Source organism: Euphorbia lathyris, chromosome 5 (assembly GCF_963576675.1).
Source record: "Euphorbia lathyris chromosome 5, ddEupLath1.1, whole genome shotgun sequence".
NCBI classification, from domain to species: domain Eukaryota; kingdom Viridiplantae; phylum Streptophyta; class Magnoliopsida; order Malpighiales; family Euphorbiaceae; genus Euphorbia; species Euphorbia lathyris.
In genome coordinates, this window is record NC_088914.1 from 1,855,236 (window position 1) to 1,877,181 (window position 21,946).

Consider the following 21,946-nt stretch of genomic DNA (forward strand, 5'->3'; position numbering starts at 1 on the left):
TGATAATCCCTCAAGGAGTATCTGTGTTGTTTGATTTCCTGGAAGGAAATGAGTGCTGTTCTCAGCCATTCACAGGGATCAGCTCAATATAGTTTTATCTTGGATAGTGAGCTACTGAGCTCTGATACCACTTGTTGGTCCCGTGTAACTTAATATGATTAGTTCCAAGGAGGGGTAGGAACTAATATAACTTTTTCGCTTAATAGTTCTGACTTAATTAAATATTTGATAATTTAACTCAGCTTTAGGTCATCAATGCTGAGTGAAGTGTGAGACGACTTTAATCAGACACTGACTAACGCTGTTTCAATTGTAAGTTGGGAAATAACACTTAGGTCAGCTTCCAACTCAGCACTCTGATTACTCAGCATCGGCTTTTGCAAATTATATACTGAGTAATTTAAGCAAGCAACACGGGTTAGAGATTACTCAGCAGACTTATCCTGGTTCGGCCTCACCGCCTACGTCCAGTCCCCAGAATCCCTCCGGACTTTTTCAATCCACTACTGAGCTCTTTAAAGGTAGAGCACAAACCATTTACAAAGTAATTGAGTATGCAAGAGTACCGTCCTCTATTCGTCTACTCAATCCTACTGAGCGCTATAACTGAACACTCAGATTTTCTCTACCGCTGAGTACTAAAACCGAGTACTCAGCTTCACTCTTCTAACCTTTACAGTTGATACAAGATTGTTCTTTCTAAATGAAGAACACTTTAGATGAATATAATTTCACTCTAGACTTTTACACAATGATTGGAATTGGGTGTAAGAACTTGCTTTTTCTAATCAGACAGCTTCTCTTTTGGATCTTTTAACTTAGTGAAGATCTTGCTTGTCTTTTCTCTTTTTTTTGTAATTCGGCAAAGGATCCAAGTGATGAACTTGTCCTTTTATAGCAAATTCTGAAGCTTCAATGATTTGAATTCGGACATATCCATTGAATTCAAACGGTCTTCTTGCGTCATTCATTGGTCAGCATTCAGAATCGCAGGCCAATCCTGTCGTCTGAATTTAGCAGGCGTCAGGCTTGCCAGTTTCATCTTCTTGCGTCAGGTTTCATCTTCTAGCGCCAGGTTTGTCTTCTTGCCAAACGCCAGTTGATCCATGCGTCTCGAAAAGGTCTCTTGGTGTAATTCTGAGGCTTCTGAATTGGTGCAGACCTTTGTCGGACTTTGTCTTCTAGTCAACGGATCATTGGTGCTGTCCTGACAAACACTCAGCTTGATTGCTCGGCTTTGTCTTTAAGATTTCCTTTGACGGGGCTGAGTTAAGTCCTACTCAACTTCTTCGATCGGCTTCGCCTTCAAGCGTTATTCTGTAGAAGACTTCTCTTTTGTAATGCTGAGTTTGTATTTCACTCAGCTTCTCTGACTTATGCTGACTTCGTTCTGTCTTACTTTTAGTTCATGTTCTCGTTAGTTAATATACTCAACATTGAACAAACACATTAGTACAATTAAATCAAAGCACTTAAATTTAATTGTCTTAATCATGGGATTAACCTAAATAATTTTGTCAAATCAAAATCATGTGGAAAGGTGTTTTAACAATTTATCCCTTTGTCTCTATGAATATCTTACTAGTAGGGGTGGCAACGGTGCGGGGCATGGACGGAAATGCATTTCCCACTCCGTCTCCAATGTTTACGGGGATTGTTTTGAAGAATCTCCATTAAATGATTCGAGGATTTTTTTCATCTTCATCCCCTTCCCATGTGGATCCCCACGGGTAACGGGAAATCCTCATACCCAATAAATTAATAACATTAATTAAAAAAATAAATTTAATTTATATATATACACCAAAACACTGACAATTCATCTAAATCAAACATATCTTCAACTTATCACAACTAAACTATTCTAATCGATTTAACTTGAGCCTCAATTTCTGAAAAACTTGAAAATAAATCTTTACCAAAGAAGTCAATGAATTTGCGTAAATTAATCCCTGTTAAATTTCAGAATCCGCTAAACAATTAAAAAATGTATGTGTCAAAAGTTTTATGAACTGAGACAAGTTCCGCAAAAATAACTACATAGGATGGGAAGAACCTCCTAAATTATCAAAATTTCAGCTCTATATTAGTAATTAATCTGAGAAACGAGTCTAATATAGTCAAAACTGTGAGTGACCAGTAGAAGCAGAGTAGAGTGGTATTTAAATTTATATTGATTTTTTTTATAGAAATTGGGACGAGACAGAACTTGGGCGGGGTGAGCATCCATGGTCCAAGAACTGACAAACCCGCAATATATTAAGAAAAGAAAAAAGTGAGTGTTTGAACATGAGAAGAGGAAGGAGAACAAACAAAAAGAAGGGGGGAGGAGAAAAGATAGGAAAAGTCAAGAAAAACGCAAGTGTGAAATACTACAAATGTCATCATTGATAAACCTGTGGCAAAAAACAGGAGCTGAAGGCCACCAATTGATCACTGAGGAAGACACTCCAAACTTTGCCAATGCATTAGCAACTCTATTTCCTTCCCTAAAGATGTGTGAAAAGAGAATGTTCATCCTAGAGCAAATGCTGAGACAATACAACCACTCTTGTCGAATACTCCAAGGAACATCCATGGAACGATGTCTAAGCAGATTAACTACGTACCTTGAGTCTGACTCAACCCAAAGTTGATGCAAATTTTTCTCCCGAGCAAGTTCAATTGCGAAAATAGCGGCTCTCAATTCAGCCATATAAGCAAAAGAAGGAGGGATTGAAAAAGCAAAACAACCTTTGGGAAAGCCTCGATAGTTGCGAAAAATACCTCCCGCTCCTGCCTTGTCAGGAGTGCCAAAAGCAGAGCCGTCTACATTGACTTTAACCAAGCCCGGAGGAGGTTTAAGCCAATGGACCAGAATAATGTTGGGAGCAGGAGGCGGCCTAGGAGAAGCCAGAAGACGGGATAAGATAACAGCATCTCTCCGCGAAGAGCCAAAACCTTTAGAAGTGGCAAAGGACTCTCGAATCATTCGAAAGAGGGTGATCTTCGAGTGCTGAATAGAAGGAGAAACTTCCTTAAAGATTGCTTCATTCCTGCAATGCCAGATTAACCAGATGCAAGTGACAGCGGCAACACGTCAGATCATCGACACCTGTGAGCCAAAATGAATGCTACGAAAAGTGCTGAAGAAGTGGATGAATTGGGAATGACGAGACAAAGAGCAGTCAAAATGAATCTCAAGTACCCTCCAATGAGAATCTTTCCACTTGCTAAATTTATATTGATAATTTAACTTTTCTTATTTAAAATATATACACACTTTTTTATTTTAAAATTAAAAAGTTTATTCGGGGATTCCCACATGGATTTTTCGGGGATTCCAATGGGGATTTATACGATAACGGGCAGGAATCCCTACGGGACGGATATAACAAACCTCATCCCCATTCCCATTTAGGTTTCGGAGAAAAAATTGTCTCCCGTTCCCATCCTCATCCCCACATTTTACGATTATTCCCCATCAGTTCAGATACCCGCGGCTTTCGGATAATCTCCTATCCGTTGCTACCCTTACTCACTAGTTACTTTCATGAATTACCCATTATATTAAGTTGAATATCTACTCTTGAAAACTAAAGACACGAAGTTGTATTGTCTTAACTTTAGGTAGTGTTTGGTGTAAACATAATTAAGAGGTTAAAGAACAAGGTTGAAGTTGCAAGAATTTCAAAGTGAAAATGATTACATGTATAATGTCTAAAGATGTCTTCCACCGAGAATACAAAGATCATGAAATGAGACAATCTTTTTTATGTTAGATGTTGAAGCAAAAATAAAGGACAAGAATGTTAGGATAATGGAGTTTAGAAAATGTACACAAAATCCATCACAAAACATATGGTGAAAAGATTATTTATTCACATTTTGCCTCCCCTTAATTTTCCATCATTCTATTCCATGTCTACATGACTATGACTATATAATATCTGATAAGGTATATATAATTATTTGAGGGAAAAAAATTGACCTTAACAATAGATCAACCAATGAAACTCAACTTTCTTCATTTTAACATAAACGTTTATGATACATTTAGTGCATTAAGTCATATTTGTGGGTATGATAGATATTAATTGATATATGATGCGAATAATATCAGTGTACATGTATCGTTGTCTTAAACTAATTTTTGGATCCACGAGAGTCGTTAGATAGAACTAATTAGGAATTAAGCCTCTCATCAAACATGTGGACCAATAGGAAGACATCTGAATCCTCCTTAGATGAGAACCCTTCAATCTCTCCTAAGATTAAGGAATCCCAAAGCAAGTATAATGCAAACTACCTAAAATATGTTCATTGTCTAGTTGTCTTTCGAGGAATCTAAGGAGAATATTGAATGGGGGGTTTACCCATAGGCTACTTATAAATAGAAAATGCAATTACACAATCAAGGTACATAAACACATTTATTGAATTGCATTTATTGAATTTACTCTCAATGATTTATACTATGTCTTATACATCGCTAACTTAGGCATTCGAGTGGAATTGCTGGTCAACAGCCTCACACTGATCATCTTTCTGTCTTATCTTAGGTATTAGAGATCCCTCATTTTGACAACAGAGTACCTTCATAGAGTTTTTCGTATCAAATTGGTGTGGTAGGTGTGGATCAAACCAATCAGAATGAACATGAGTCATTTAAAAAATACCGCTAGCCCAAAATTCTCATGATAACCTTCCACTCCGTCCGATGCCAGATGAAACACAATAGGTTTCCTTCAAATAACCCCAAACATCGACTGCCATATTAAGGAATGCTCAAGGTCTCTTGAACTTGCCAACAGTGAAAATACGGACCTGGAAGACAAAAGGTCATCAAGGCAGAGGTTGATAAATTGATCAGTTGCAGACACATTGAGGCAATATATTATGTCATATGGCTATCTAATGTGGTGTTGGTGCAAAACGCCAATCGAAAATGGTGGATGCGTGTTGCATTAATATGTTAGTAGAATCAAGGGTAGGCTACGCCTTTTACTCCGTGTTAGATTCAACAGTTGGATATCATCAAATCCCAATGGTTGAAAGAAATAAGGAGCAAACAAACTTAATCACCTCGGAAGGGACGTACTGCTACATATTACCTTTCGGTCTGAAAAATGCAGGTACAACTTACCAAAGACTTGTAAATAAAATCTTCAATGACCTAATCAGAGATAAAGTCAATATTTATGTGGATGATATGATCCTCAAAAGAAAAACCATTAAAGAGCATGCTTCAGACCTAGAAACAGTCTTCTCCGCGTTAAGATAATACGAGATTAATCTCAATCCTAAAAAATGAACCTTTAGTGTTATCTCCGACAAGTTACTGGGTTTTATGATCTCGCATGGGGATATAATCAAATCTTTCTAAAATGTTGGCAATCATCGGCATGGCTCCTCCTAAGAAGATCAATAATGTTTAGAAGCTCAATGGAAGGATCGATTCTTTAGGCCATTTCATAACTTGCTCAGCCAAAAGATGCATGCGTTTTTACAAGAGTCTGAAGGGATCCTAAGATTTTAATTGGACGGTCGAGTGTCAGACGTCTTTTGAAAACCTGCAGTGCCAGTTCTAGGGCGAAATTCTTAACCTTTAAATCAGCATCCATGAAGAATCTGTAGGGACCATCCTAATAAGGGAAGAATGAGGGAGTCCTTAGCGATGTGAAAACGAGCTATATAAAGCTAGAAAATCTAACTTACAGAGTAGTCATTACTGTCTAAAAGCTCTAGCACTACCTTTAGAGTCATCCAATCGTACTACGAATAGATACGCCACTAAGAGAATGTCACATATGAGAATACTTCAATGGAAAATGTTACCAAATGATACCACATAGGGAAAATGATAAAATTTTGGATACCACATGGACCAAATATGAGTTTAATCCAACATTAAACTCATTAAACTTTGTATTTGGATTCCGACAACAATAGTCACCATAATGGATACGTAGATGACACGCCATACAAATTTTCCACATCAATTTATTTATTTATTATTTAATATGTTATTAAACACAACCTGATTAAACCGGTCCATTTACTGAACACAACCCGATTAAACCAAATTGAAAATTTATCTGACACGTCGTGTACGTGCCATTTCCGTACGTGGATGTTATTATTAGAATTAAGTGAAAACGACTATATGAAAAATCAACTCCAATGTTGAATGGATTTAATATTCAAAAATAAAATTTTATTGTAGTGGCGATCTATTTATTGAGTTCTTATATCTGGATCTGCGACTTCTATGTCACAATAAGGACCCACAATTTCTATTTAAACTTGTGTATTGTGACCCCATTTAAAAAAAATATAATGGTAAAGATATGTGGGTTCATACTACACATATCAAAAATGTATATCCACGATCCTTGATTTGATATGGAAGTCCAGAACCCTCTAATAATTTTCTCTATTTCTAATACTTGGAGATTTATGTAATAAACCCTAATATTACCATATGATTTTATTTTGATTTTCAATTATACTAATAAATAAGTAATCATATTGTTTTATGACCTAATACATCACTAGCTCCCTGAACTTGTCCAAAATAGTAGATTGGCTCCCTGAACTTTGCAAGTGTCTCACCTGCTCCCTTAACTTGCTTATTTCGTATCACCAGCTCTCTAAACTTGTCCATAAAAGTAGATTGGCTCCCTGAAGTTTGCAAGTGTCTCGCCAACTCCCCAAACTTGCTTATTCTGTAACAACTAAATAGAAAAATCATAATGCTAACTCTCGATCCTCATCCATTCAATCTCTCAAACCTGCAACACTAACTCTTATAATAGGTTGAAAGGTAGGAGAATCGAAAAAATTACCTCTCAAATAGATGAGGACGTATTTTTAGAATTTAGGTTTAATAAGTTTTTGTATTTAGTTATTACAGAATAAGCAAGTTTAGGGAGTTGGTGAGACACTTGTAAAATTCAGGAAGCTAATCTATCTTTATGGACAAGTTTAGAAAGCTGGTAATAAGAAATAAGCAAGTTTAGGGAGTTGGTGAGACAATTGTAAAATTCAGAGAAGGTACAGGAAATCGGGTGTTTTGATGATCGAAAGGCTACTTTTCCTGCTTGGAGGAAGAGAATCCGCTAGTAGTAGTAGTAACATCTTATCTTATTAGATGATATTCCTCAGTCGAGTGGCTGCTAACGCTCCTAAGTCCCCGGATAGGTAGATGGGATAAAGGATAAAGGTGTCACTCTGCCAAACCAAAGATTCGGGATTACTCGGGATCAAACAAAAGTTGAATCATTTAGAAAGGCCGCTTAACCAATCTACTGTTTTGAATAAGTTCAGACAACTTCAATATATTAGGTCTTGTTTTATTCTTCAAATTACTCAAAACTTTTATACTTGGATTATTTAGAGATTTTTTTTTTTTAAGAATATGGAGTGGATATTTACTGGTGACAACTACTTGGAACTCTCAACTTGTCATAATAATAATAATAATAATATATATATATATATATATATATATATATATATATATATTATGCATGCATTATATCGAATTAGATATCATGCAAATTAAAATGGCAAAAAGCATTCAGAGACCCACATCTTTTTTATATTTTTGGTGTATTAAACCCTTAGTTATTTATTTTCTGTCACATTAAGTTACTGATGATTATAAAAGTTGGTTTTGAATATAAAACTCGATTAATATAGTGTTATTCATTTCACATGCGTTAAAAAACTTTATTTTTAATAGTTCGAAACAATTTTTAATATATGTAATGTGGCAATAGAAAAACAGTAAAAATCTTATTTCGAGTAGTAAAAGATATAATTTTAAATACAGATGAAATTAGTAACACTTTTTTCACTGTATTAGATATTCACAACTAACCAATTTGATAAACCAGGGCTTAATGTGACAGAAAAAGATCAAGGGCTCAAGGTGTTCAAATAAAAAATCAGGGACTTAATGCACCAAAAAAAAATTAAAAGATCAAAAGTCTCATGATGATTTTCCCAAATATAATCACTTGTGCTCTCATCCTGGGCTAACGAGGACGTTTGTAATAACAGGAGCCGTCAGATTAATCTAAATAGGAACATCGGCTTCCTTAGACAAGTGAACCAATAAAAAAAAGCATATGAATCCGATTTAGACTGTAATCCGTTTGGGATCAAGAAATCTCAAATCAGGTATAACACATTCTTGGCAATTACTCTGCATTCCTTAGTACTCTCTCCAAGACTCTGCTAACTTAAGCATCGAAGTGGGAACATCTGTCAACGGCCTTGCACTGATCATTATTTTGTCTTATCTCAGACACCGAAAAGATCATTCCAGTCATCGAAGTACTACCTTTATTTTAAATGGTGTATTTTTATTAATTAAAGGGTTAATATATCATTTGCTCCCCTGAATTTCTCTAAAAAGTTTGATTGGACCCCTGAACTTTCAAAGTATCCTGATAGCCCCTTAACTTGCATAAAATGTTCAGTTAGCCTTCTGAATTTGCGTAAAATGTAATCAATTAATCACTCGGTTGTAAAAAAGTAAACTGCATGCGAAATATGTGTGGCACGTGCCTTAAAATGTTATTATATAATTCACAGAATAGATTAAAAATGAAATTCTTACTTGCTGAACTGTAAAACTTGTCTTCTCTAATATTAGAACTGCATACCCTGACCTTCGTCATTTTACTTTTTTATGACGCGTGCAATACATCTTCCGCATTTAACTTACTTTTTTTGCAACTGAGTGATTAATTGATTACATTTGACGCAAGTTCGGGAAGCTAACTGGATATTTTATGTAAGTTGAGGGGTCTATCGGAACGCTTTGGAAGTTCAGGAGGTCAATCAAACTTTTTGAAAAAATTCTTGGCAAATGATATAATAAGCCTTAATTAAATAAAATGAAAAAGAAAGAAAGGGAAAAGAAAAGAGAATGAGACTAGCGCATTATCTTTCAATTGGTTGTCAATTTTAAGATTCACAACCTCTCCTATCAAGAAGAAAAATGGCATACACATACATATATCTCTAAGAAAGACAAGATTCTTTTATTTATTTTTTTTATTTTTTTTTTATATCTTTCACAAAGTTGGATTCCGTACCACACAACACTATAAATATAAACCCCCAAGTGATGAGAATGGCATTGTGAAAAACAAGTGAAAGTAAGAGAAACTTAGTGAAAAACTTAGTGAAAGTAAGAGAAAGTGAGTGAAAATGGCAGGAGGAGGAGGAAGAAGAGGAAGTGGAGATGTATTAGCTCTAGGGAGAGTTATAGGAGATATTTTAGACCCTTTTCAATCATCAATTCCTCTTCATGTTTCTTATAATAAACCTATTACTAATGGATGTGAGCTCAAACCGTCACATGTCGTTAATCCGCCTCGCGTTGAGATCGGTGGTTCTGATTTACGCACTTTTTACACTTTGGTATGCTCGTTTTCTTTGACTTTATCTATCAGCTTAAACTTCTGATATTCCTGTTTATAGGTGAATTTTCATTACATTAATTCGAAAAGATAGCGTGATAGTCTTAATTTGGGTTTTCGGGTTATATTCGTATTATGTTATCAAATTAATTTTATAAATTGCGTTATCGTGTCGTTAACCCGTCTCCGATTGAGATCAGCGGTTTTGATTTACGTACTTTTTACACTTTGGTATGCTCGTTTTCTTTAATCTTACCTATCAGTTTAAACTTATGATGTATCTGTTTATAGGTGAATTGTCGATACATTAAGTCCAAAAGATATTTATTTGCAGAGTGCTAGTGTTAATTTGGGTTTTCGGGTTCTGATTTACGCACTTTTTATACTTCAATATGCTCGTTTTCTTTAACCTTACCTATCAGTTTAAACTTCTGATATATCCGTTTACAGGTGAATTATCAGTACATTAAGTCCAAAAGATATTTTATATATGTAGAGCGCCAGTTTTAATTTGGGTTTTCGGGTTATATTCGTATTATGTCAATAAAAATAATAATTATATTCGTATTATGTCAAACTTTTCCATGTTGTTAAGCCGCCTAGGGTTGAGATCAGTGGTTCTGATTTACGCACTTTTTATACTTTAGTATGCTCGTTTTCTTTGATTTTACTTATGAGTTTAAACTTCTGATATATCCGTTTATGAGTAAATTGTGATTACATTAAGTCCAAAAGTTATTTATTTGTAGAGTGCGAGTGTTAATTTGGGTTTTCGTGTTTTATCCGTATCTTGTTAATAAAAATACTAATCATGTTAGTTGAATTAATTTTATAAATTGCGTTATCATGACGTTAACCCGTCTCAGATTGAGATCAGCGGTTCTGATTTACACACTTTTTATATTTTGGTATGCTCGTTTTCTTTAATCTTATCTATCAGTTTAAACTTCGAATATATCTATTTATAGGTGAATTATCAGTATATTAAGTCCAAAAGATATTTTTATATATGTAGAGCATCGGTGTTAATTTGGATTTTTGGGTTATATTCGTATTATGTCGACAAGCCAATAATTATTTTATCATGTCAGAAATATATAAAACGTATTACTAATGGTTGTGAGCTCAAACCTTCCTATGTTGTTAACCCGCCTCGGGTTGAGATCGGTGGTTATGATTTACGCACTTTTTACACTTTGGTATGCTCGCTTCTTTGATTTTAACTATCAGTTTAAATTTCGATGAATTACCAACACATTAAGTCCAAAAGATATTTATTTGTAGAGTACTATAGTGTTAACTTGGATTTTCGGGTTATATTCGTGTTTTATTAATAAAAAGTTGAATTAATTTTATAAATTGCGTAATCGTGTCGTTAATCCGTCTCGGGTTGAGATTAGTGGTTCTGATTTACGCACTTTTTACACTTTAGTATGCTCGTTTTCTTTAACTTTACCTATCAATTTAAATTAAAATATATCCGTTTATAGGTGAATTATGAATACATTAAGTCCAAGAGATATTTATTTGTATAGTGCGAGTATTAATTTGGGTTTTCGGGTTATATTCGTATTATGTCAACAAAATATGTTATCATGTTAAAAATATATATAACCTATTACTAATAGTGGTTGTGAGCTCAAACTTCCCATCTCGTTAACCCACCTCGGGTTGAGATCGACGGTTCTGATTTATGCACTTTTTATACTTTGGTATGTTAGCCGACCCCGAATCATTTCGGGACTAAGGCTTTGTTGTTGTTGTTGTTGTAGAGCATTATCGTTAATTTGGATTTTCGGGTTATATTTGTATTATATCAACAAAATATGTTATCATATCATAAATATATAAAACCTATTACTAATGGTTGTGAGCTCAAACCTTCCCATGTCGTTAACTCATCTAGGGTTGAGACCAACAGCTCTGATGTACGCACTTTTTATACTTTGGTATGCTCGTTTTCTTTAACCTTACCTATCAGTTTAAACTTCGAATATATCCTTTTATAGGTGAATTATCAGTACATTAGGTCCAATTTTTTTTATTTTTTTGTAGAGTGCTAGTGTCAATTTGGGTTTTCGGGTTACTCGAATCAATTTTTATAAATTGTGTTCTCGTGTTAGAAATATAAACGTAATATAAAATATAATAATTTCTATTTTTATATATAAAAAATAATAATCCTAATGTTCTTTTTCAGGTTATGGTGGACCCAGATGCACCTAACCCCAGTGATCCTACTCTCAAAGAATATGTGCATTGGTTTGTTATTTCTCTCCTTTTCTATGTATATCTATTTTGTTTTTATCTAGTTTTAATAATAATAATCATAATAAAAAAAATATAATAATAATAATAAAATAGTAGTAGTTGTAATAATTTTTTCTCATTTAAACAAAGGTAAATAATTTAGGATAAATTTCAAATAAAACACCACTAATTTTCAGATAAATGACTGTGGTTTACTTTTGTGAAAACGAGAATTGAGGTTTCGCACTTTTAATAAAATAATGACCTTTTGAATTAATGCTATTAAAACCATCTTTAACGACCTGAAAATGAAAATTTTCAAGAATTAAATTTGTTCAATATCATATTTGCTATGGAACTACATTTTCGATTTTCGAAAATCATCTTTTTTGAAACTTTCTCTCTCTTTACCAAACATTATCTAAATAATCTCAAAATAAAAAAGTCGAAGAATTAAAGTTGCTTAGAATATTAGTAGTTCTTAAAATATGCCATTTTTGAAGTCGCCAATGGTGATTTTAATAGTATCAATCGAAAAAGTCCTTATTTTGCTAAAGTTGAAAACATCGGTCCTTACTTCGAAAAAAAGTAAATTACAGTCATTTATCTGAAAATTAGTAAAACCACAGGGGTTTTATTTGAAATTTACCCAAGAATTTATTATTCCCTATATTTTTACCTAACACATTATTTAGTTCTCGTATTTTAATAATACATTGTTTAGTCATTAACTTTTGTTATATTCAATGGCTTCTAACATTTACAACCAGAAGCAATTTTACCCCTAGCATCTAAAATTGTGCAATTTTACCTCTAACTTTGGCAGTCAAGAGCAATTTTACCCCTAACGTTGTAAAATTTGGTCAATTTGAGAAATAATTCATCAAACTATCTTCTCGGTTATGAATCTTGTTATCTACACCTCACATGTGAATCATTTTATCAGTCATTAGTAACAGATCATAAGCATATGATTAGACGTAAAAAAATCAAAAAACTTTTAAAAAGAATATATTGTCTATTTTGTACGAGTTGGATAAAAAAAATTACAAAAAATTTCACCGAATTTATAAATATTAATCTCCAATTTTATTATTAAATCACAGAAAATATGAAATCTTTTTTCTAAAACGAACTGATATGTAATTGGTGCAGAATAAAGAACAAAATATGTGTTTTATAATAATGTCTGAAATTGACCCAACTTGCTAACGTTAGGTAAAATTGCTCTTGTTTGCCAACGTTACGGGTAAAATTGCTCTTGATAGTAAACGTTAGGGGTATTTTTGCACCTTATCCCTATAAAGATTAAACATTTTAATAATTCAAATATTTGAGGGGTTAAATTGTTAAATAGAAAAAAAATTAAAAATTAAACAGTGTATTATTAAAATACGAGTATTAAATAGTGGATTAGATAAAAAAAATATAGGGATTAATAAATTAATTATGGAAAAAAAATTAATAATATCACACTTAGAATTAATTCGTTATTTTGAATTTAACAACATGCAAGAATGTTATATAAGATAAGTATATATTCTTTCTTAAGTATTTAATTATCGGACAAACCTTTAAATCATTAATTAATTAATTAATTGGATAATATAAGGGATTAATGAGGATTTTAAATCATGCTTAAAACTTTATGAAAAATTATTTTTTTTTTTCAATAAAAACAAATTTATTCTTTTTCAAAGCTGTTATTTGAGGGTAAGTTAAGTCAAATTTTAATATAGTATCATATAACTTTACATTATTTATTATTATTATTTAAACATCTAATTTCAGAAGTGTATCAACTGAGATATGCTTATTTGATCTTAGATAGTTATTTTAGGAGTGAGTTTAAAGGTGATAATTAAACTTGGTTGACATCACGTAATTATATTATGTTATTTATATATTTTAGTGTAATTAATTTATTAGTTTCTCGGTTTGTATATATTATATTAGTTAGGTTCTGTTCTTTCTGAGTGAAAAAAACTGAACTGAATTCTAGTAAAACTGAAATAATAATATAATCCTTTAAAAATAGCAGTAATTAAAATAAAAGGCTTATAAAAATAATAATGGTTTTAAAAAGGGTAATAATTTATTAGTCCCTATATTTTGACAAAACACACTGTTTAGTCCATGTATTTTCAAAAACACATGGTAAGGTCCCTAACCTTTTTCTCAGTGAACTGTTTAGTCCTTCCGTCTGTTTGTTAGATTTTTTACCATTTATGAATTCGGAAATGACTAAATTACCCTTTACTATTTATCATTCAAAAGCAATTCGCACCTCTATGTCTTTCTCTCACAACTCGTGCTCATAAAAAAATGGAGAAATGATTGAATCCCTAACCCATAATTGAATCACTCATGCTCACTCTTCCTGTTAGAATTGAAGGTGGAAATCCTCTTACTCTTAATGGTGAGTGTAATTTGACTCAAATCCAAATTGACTAACAGAATCTTCATGAGAGTCTAACGGCAGGGACTAAACAGTTCACCGAGAAAAACATTAGGGACCAAACAGTTCATCGAGAAAAAGGTTAGGGACTTTACCGTATGTTTTTAAAAATACAAGGACTAAACAGTGTGTTTTGTCAAAATATAGGGACTAATAAATTAATTACCCTTTTAATAATAATAATAATTATTATTATTATTATTATAAAAATTAATTATAATTATAATAAGTAACGATAAATTATTAAGCTGAACTGAACTGAATGCTACTGAATTAAACTGAACTAATTGATATTGAAATTAAGTAACAAAGAACAAGGTCTTAATCCATCTGTTTTTAAAAACACTATAAACTCTTTAAGTTTTGAGAAAAGTAATTAGTCATTCCATCCATAAATTTTATCAAAATGATAAATTTATTTTTCTATCATCAATTAATTTATATAGACGGTTTTTAATTAAATTTTATATAAAAAAATTATTATATTAATTAAAAATATGTAATCAAATTTATAATAATAGAATATTTTAATTTGAAAAATAATGAATTTGTTTATATAATATTTTATTTTAAGCGGTATCTGTATTTATATATTAAAAATATTTGAATAAATAATTATAAATAAAATAATAAATTTATATATCTACCATAAATTAGTTTAGCGTTTTATTATGTTTGATAAATTAATATATTAAAAAATAAATAATTTAATATTCAACTATTTTTTTTGCTAAACACTCGAGTAGTCAAGAATCTTAAATTACTTTAAATTAGAGATTTCAAATTCGAATACTAATGTATATAGAAATCTTTAATTAGAAAAAAATCACTTAAAGGATATTTGAAGAATGTCGGTTTTTGGAATCGTATTATGATATTTGAAATGGACACTTTTTAAATTAGCTGTACACATCCTTTTCAATTCCTAATTTTTTAATTCCTAGTACGTACGTGATGCTGACTAAAGTCCATACACGTCATAATTAATTATCTCTTTTAAAATTCATTAATATAAATTTAAACATGTGCATCATTAATTTATTCTTTCCAATTAAAAATTAGTAAAAAAATAAATAAAAAATATGTGATTTCACTTATTTAAAACAAAATAAAAAATGTGATTTTTTTTGTTATAAAATAAAGGCCTAAACCATACGCAACCCCTTGAACTTGTCACTTTTAGTCATTTTACCTCCGAACTTACGGGACGATCTATTTGCCCCTTCAACTATTTAAAAGTGGTATAAGTAACCCATGTTTTCATTATAACGGAAACAATTATGACATGTTCCCATTTCGAGCACCAAGGTCATAATAAAAAGGGTTGTTCACTACTAGAACAAGCTGCAAATGAGGTTAGTATAGACAATACACAAGTTCTCTTGTAAAAATTGCATATAGGGTTACGCACTACTAAAACAAGCTGCAGATTAGGTTATATATATGCAGGCTGGTTCCAATACTTTCATGAACACTTCTACTAATGTTGGAACTTCATTTTGATTCGTTATAATGAAAATAGGGGGTTGCTAATACCACTTTTAAATAGTTGAGGAGGCAAATAGGTCATCCCGTTAGTTCAAGGGGTAAAATGACCAAAATTGACAAGTTCAGGGGGATGCGTATGGTTTAGGCCTAAAATAAATATTACTATTAGTAAAATAAATATTATTAGTAAAATAAAGGGTTAAGGTGCAAAAATACCCCTAACGTTTTGGGCCAGGAGCAATTTTACCCCTAACATTTAAAATGGTGCAATTTTACCCCTAACGTTGGAAGCCAAGAGCAATTTTACTCCTAACGTTCATAAATTAAGTCAATTTGAGAAATAATTTATCAAACTGTCTTCTCGGTCATGAATCTTGTTATCTACACTTCATACGTTTGTCATTTTATCAGTAACAAATCACAAACATTCGTTGGGATGTGAAAAAAAATAAAAAATAAATAAATAATATACTGTCTTTTTGTACGGATTAGATAAAAAAAATTCAAAAAATCCACCGAATTTATAAATATTAATCTCAAATTCTATTATTAAATTATAAAAAAACATGAAATCCTTTTTTAGAACGAATTATTATGCAATTGGTGCAGAATAATGAACAAAAATATTTGTGTTTTATAGTAGTGTCTGAAATTACCCAATTTATCAACGTTAGGGGTAAAATTGCTCTTGGCTTCCAACGTTAGGGGTAAAATTGCACCATTTTAGACGTTAAGGGTAAAATTACTCCTGGTCCAAAACGTTAGGGTATTTTTGCACCTTAACCCTAAAATAAATATTGATTTCGTTAATAAGACACGATAAATTATTAACTTTTGTTAATATGACGGGTTGATTTAATGATCGTGAGTATTTTTTATTTTATTTTTAATTTTTTCTTAAAAATATCATAAGAGAAAATAAGTTGGAATTATATTTTTTTTTTACTAGATAAATATTTATAAGATAAAGTTTTTATTTTGTGGAGAATACCAAAATTGAAAAAGACATTTAAAAATTCTTCTTTTTGAATTATTCTATAAATTCAACTGACTTAGTACCAAAAGGCACAACAGTAGTATATTTGCTCTAGAAAATATCCTAAGATATTTATATGAATTAAGAGTACATTTAATCCTTAAAGTTGGTGAACAGTTTCAATTTAGCCCAAATCGAAATTTAAATATTAATTCGGTTTTGAAATTGGTGATATTTGACTAAATTAGTTCAAATTTGACAAATATTTAGGTATAAAATTTATTGTATTTGGACTAATTTGTTAAATATCGCCAACTTCAGAACTGAGTTGATATCTAAACTTCGATTTGGGCTAAACTGAACCTATATGCCAACTTCAGAACCAAATTGACTTTTATGACCCCTTTGGTTTATCTGATGTTTGTTGTTTGCTGTTGGAAAAACATAGATTCTCTGCTGTTGAAAAAGTTACTTTTCATGTATAAAGTCAAAGAATAGTTCCCTAACCATATATCTAAAATTCTCGTTTTTTTAATATGAAAAGTCAAATAGAATGAGAAAATTGAGTCAACAAACGCCCCTTTAATTCATATTCATATACAGGCATATTTAATATTTTTCCTGAATAAAAAAATAACTATTGTGGTTTGATCGATTTGTAAAGCAGTCTCGTGATTTAAACACTTATAAATAAGGGTTTGAGGTTTGTAAATTTCTATTTTTTTGGATTTGTGAGTCAATTTTTCGATCAAATAATATTTGTACTTTAGTTAATTTGTAAAATTGGTCTCTTAAATCGTTTTTTTAAAGTAAATAGTCACGACAATAATTTTTTATAAAATGCCTAAATTTGCCATCTGCATAAACCACAGACCTCTGTTTATAAACTTTTAAACCACATCATTTTCTAAAAAAAAAAAATCAAACTACATAGTTTATTTTTATATTTTTCTATGTATATAACTCAGTATTTATTTTATTTTTGCATATTCTTATAATTTTTACCAGATTTATTGATATATCTAATTAATTTGTAGGTTGGTGACTGATATTCCAGCAACTACAGGGCCAACCTATGGTAAGTAATTAATATTTATGTAACATTAAAAACATTATAATTAAATCATACTATAAAAATTAATTCTTAACATATCACTATTTTATTTTCTGTATAAATAAAGTATACTTTTATATTCTAATTTATAAATTCTAAACTTCAATTCATAAATCTTAAATCTAAAAAATATATCCTACTAATTTATAAACTCTGATCTTTCAAATATATTTAAAATAATTTGATATAATTCAAATTATTACTTCATCTAATTCTAGAATTTCTCTGTAAATTTCGGTAAATTATTAGAAGCACCCGGTTCTCCATGTCAAATGGAGGACCTCTCATACATATTTTGACACGTGTAACATGGACACACACATATTATAAGAGGCTCCACTATTTTAATTATTACGTGGGGTCACAATACACATGTCCAAATATGAATTGGGGGTCCTCCGAATGACATGGAAGACCGGATGCTTAATATAAGAACTCGTAAATTTCCCTCTGACATAAAAGTTTCGTTGCTAATACTATTTAGTATAAAAGTTATATTCCATCACTAATTCATTCAACTAGGCTTATTTTATCTCAGAGTGAATATATGATGATGGGTAAATTACACCCATGCCACTGAACTTTCCTCTTTTAACATTACGGTCATTAAACTTTAATTCTTAACAGTATGACATTTGAACTTTACATTTTTTAATACCAATGGCCACTCAACGCCTCAAAACGACCATTGACGGCCTCAAAATAAAAAATTCAAAGAGTTAATGATATTCTAAGGAACTTTGATTCTTGAAAATTTTCGTTTTAAAGACATTTAGGTGTTGTTTGGTTAAGAGAGAGTGTGAATTTTTAGAGAGAGAAATCTCTAAAAAATGTGGTTCCATAGTAAATGTCGTTCTGAACAATTTTAATTCTTGAATATTTTTATTTTGAGGTCGTTAACGGTCATTTTGAGAAGTTTGTTAAAATTGAGTGGTCATCGGTATTAAAAAAGTGTAAAATTCAGTGGACATACTATTAAGAATTGAAGTTTAGTGACCATAATGTGAGAATGGATAAAGTTCAGTGGCTATAGGTGTAATTTATCCTATGATGATGTATCATTTTAAGTTCAACTAGGCTTTTTATTGGTCAGTTTGGGCTTGGGCTTGGGCTTGGTCTTGGGCTTGGGCCGAGCTTTATAAGCTTATAACTGAAAATACTCAGTCCAAGTTCATATTCAATTGGGCTTAGACTTCAAAATTCAATTTTGAATCCAGTTAAAATAAATAACCTCAACACATGGTAACATAGGTCAGTGTTGTACACGCTTCAAACCCGAAAGACATTCCCGAAAGAATAATAAAAACTATTTTTAAACCTTAACTATAAGCTTAAACTTTTAATGCAATTGGTTCCTAAATAATAAAAAGGGTTATGATTAGGGTTGTAAACGAGTCAAGTCGCTCGACGTTCGGCACGATAAATGCTCGATCGTGTTCGGCTGAATTTATAAACGAGCCAAGCTTGAGCACAACGAAATTCGACTCGAAAGCTCGCGAGCAAGCTTAGTTATAGGTTCATGAACAAACTCGATTATAATATTCATCAACATGCTCGTGAGCAAGCTTGGTTCGATTATTTTTTAGGTGAATAATTTATAGTAGTCCCTATATTTTTAACTAAAACATTATTTAGTCCTCGTATTTTAACAATATATTATTAAGTCCTTAACTTTTATCGGTTCAACAGTTTAGTCCGAAATATTTGAATTATTAAACAGTTTAATCCTTATATAAAGTACTAACCTATTGAATAAAATAAAAGTTAAAGACTAATCAATGTATTTTCAAAATAAAATGATTATACGGTGTATTAGGTAAGCATATAGGGACTAATAAATTATTTATTCTTATTTTTTTTAATAATAATTTTCTATAAAGAGAGAAATTTAAAACAAGTGTAGTTTTATAGGTTTCAAAACAATATAGTTTTCTAATGAGCCGAGCATGAGCAGACCTCGATTCGGCTCGATTACATAATTAATGAGTTGTTCACGAGTGTTCATTAAGAGAATTAATGTGCCGCTCAAACAAAGCTCATGAAGAAGCTCGCAAGCATAACAAGATGTTGAGCTCGAGCTCCAGCTCAACCTCGAACTCATCAATTTTCTAACGAGCCAGGCTTCAGTTCAGCTCGATTACAGTCCTAATTCTGATAGTGACGTTTTGTAGGGCAAGAGATATTGGGGTATGAAAGTCCAAGACCAGCCATGGGAATACATCGATACGTATTGATACTATTCCAACAAAAGAAGAGACAAACAGTAGATGCACCTGGATGGCGTCAGCATTTTAATACCAGAGACTTTGCTGAGTTTTATAATCTTGGTTCTCCTGTTGCTGCTGTTTATTTCAACTGTCAAAGGGAAAATAGCTCTCGTGGAAGAAGAATTTTACTCAATTAATATTCATCCGAAGAAAATCTGTTGTCCCGACGAACTCCCAGTCTCCTCGGTCTTTCTACTTAATTATATTATATATATGAAATGAATAAGATATATATATATATATATATATATATATATATATATATGATTGGCTTAGCAAGTTTGATATATAGTTTCTAATTTGGAATTATTGGTTCAAAACAATTGATCCAATTTATAAGTACTTATATTGTATGCTTTTTGATGTAGAAAAATGTATATATTATCATATTATATAATCTTTCTTCTTCACTGAATAAGTTTTCATGTTGTCTTCATATACAAACAAGAATTTAAAAAAAAAAAATAGCAAGCAAGGGCGTCGTCCTGAGCGTGACGGGAGGGGCGTCTGTCCATGGCCCAAGAGAGATGGGTCCAAAAATAATTTAAATAATATTAACATAGAGGGTCTGTTTGGGTTATTTGTTGTTTGATGTTTGTTGTTACAGTTTACTGTTAGAAATGTTGTTTTTCCAAAAAAAAATACAGGGATTCACTATTTTTATATATAAAAAAAAAAAACTATTTTTCATGTATAAAAGGTAAATATGAGGTTACTAACCAAACACCTAAAACTCGGCAAACAGGAGGTGAAAAGTGGGTAAACAAATACCCTCAAAATTAAATCTTGAAAGATGTAACGGTTATGAAATAATATTAAGACTAAACAAATTGCAATACAATATAAGGGATGGAAGGCTCCAAAAAAAATTATTATAAAAAAGTACAAAAATTAAAATCTCAAAAGATGCATCGACAATAATTATAATCGCCAAACCTAAACAGTCACAACGCACAATGTTATTACTATATTTTCTTATAATAGTTTTTTTCGTGTGTAAATACAGAGAAATGAAAGTGTTGCAATTGACCTTTCCAAATTTGTTGATATCATCATTTGAAATTCTTGAGTATGTTAAAGCATCAGATTATTATCTAAATATTTCAATTGATTTTTGAATCCTCCTGATTATGTCAGTGACCGTTGTATCTATTGGAAGATTTTTTTTATGTTAAGATTATTGAAAAACTATTTGAGATCATTAACGTCACAATAAATGTTGAATGGTTTAGCAAATTTATGTATTGAGAGAAATATGTTACAGCATATTGATGTAAATGCTATTTTTAGTGATTCCACGTGGGTAAATTACAAATGTAGTGTACAATCTGTTTTCTATTTCACACTTTGGTGTACAACCTTCAATTTTGCACACAAAAGTGTACAACTTTTTGGTGACATTCCACTAAAGTGTACAACCGATAATTATGACCGGTCAATGCGAAGTCAACGCGCCATGTCAGCAAATTGATCCTTAAAAGTCAAAAGTTGACCGGTCAACACAAACTCAACACGTCACGTCAGCAATTTTGACTTTTATGGAAATCAAATTGCTGATGTGACAGATTGATTTTGCGTTAACTGGTCATAATTACCGGCTATACACTTTAGTGGGAGATCACCAAAAGTTTGTACACTTTTGTGTGCAAAATTAAAAATCGTACACCAAAATGTGAAAAATGACAAAGGTTGTATACCACGTATTTAATTTACCCGATTCTACATCTATAAATGCTCAGAAATTGTGAAGAACAAAAACGAAGAATAAGATGAAGAAAGTTCAAACTCAATCGAGATTCAAGAGACAAGAATTATAGGCGAAAGAAATATAGGCAAACTCTTTAAATTGAATCATACAAGGAATGAAATATTAGGAAGTTTCAATTTTCCTAAACTTAGACGGAATAGGAATTGCACAATATAAAGTTTGAATTTGCAGAATTTTAATCGAAATCGGCAAAGGAACCCGTTTTTAAC

General features: G+C 31.4%; 1 protein-coding gene across 1 annotated transcript; it reads left to right on the top strand.

The window, feature by feature from the left end:
* The first annotated feature begins 9,138 nt into the window (after nt 1-9,138).
* On the top strand, nt 9,139-20,308 carry LOC136228894 (protein FLOWERING LOCUS T 1-like). Its single transcript, XM_066017386.1, has 4 exons — nt 9,139-9,417; nt 11,617-11,678; nt 17,626-17,666; nt 19,874-20,308. The coding sequence occupies exons 1-4, from the start codon at nt 9,205-9,207 to the stop codon at nt 20,104-20,106; spliced, it is 549 nt and encodes a 182-aa protein (XP_065873458.1). The 5' UTR covers nt 9,139-9,204; the 3' UTR covers nt 20,107-20,308.
* Nucleotides 20,309-21,946: the final 1,638 nt, after the last annotated feature.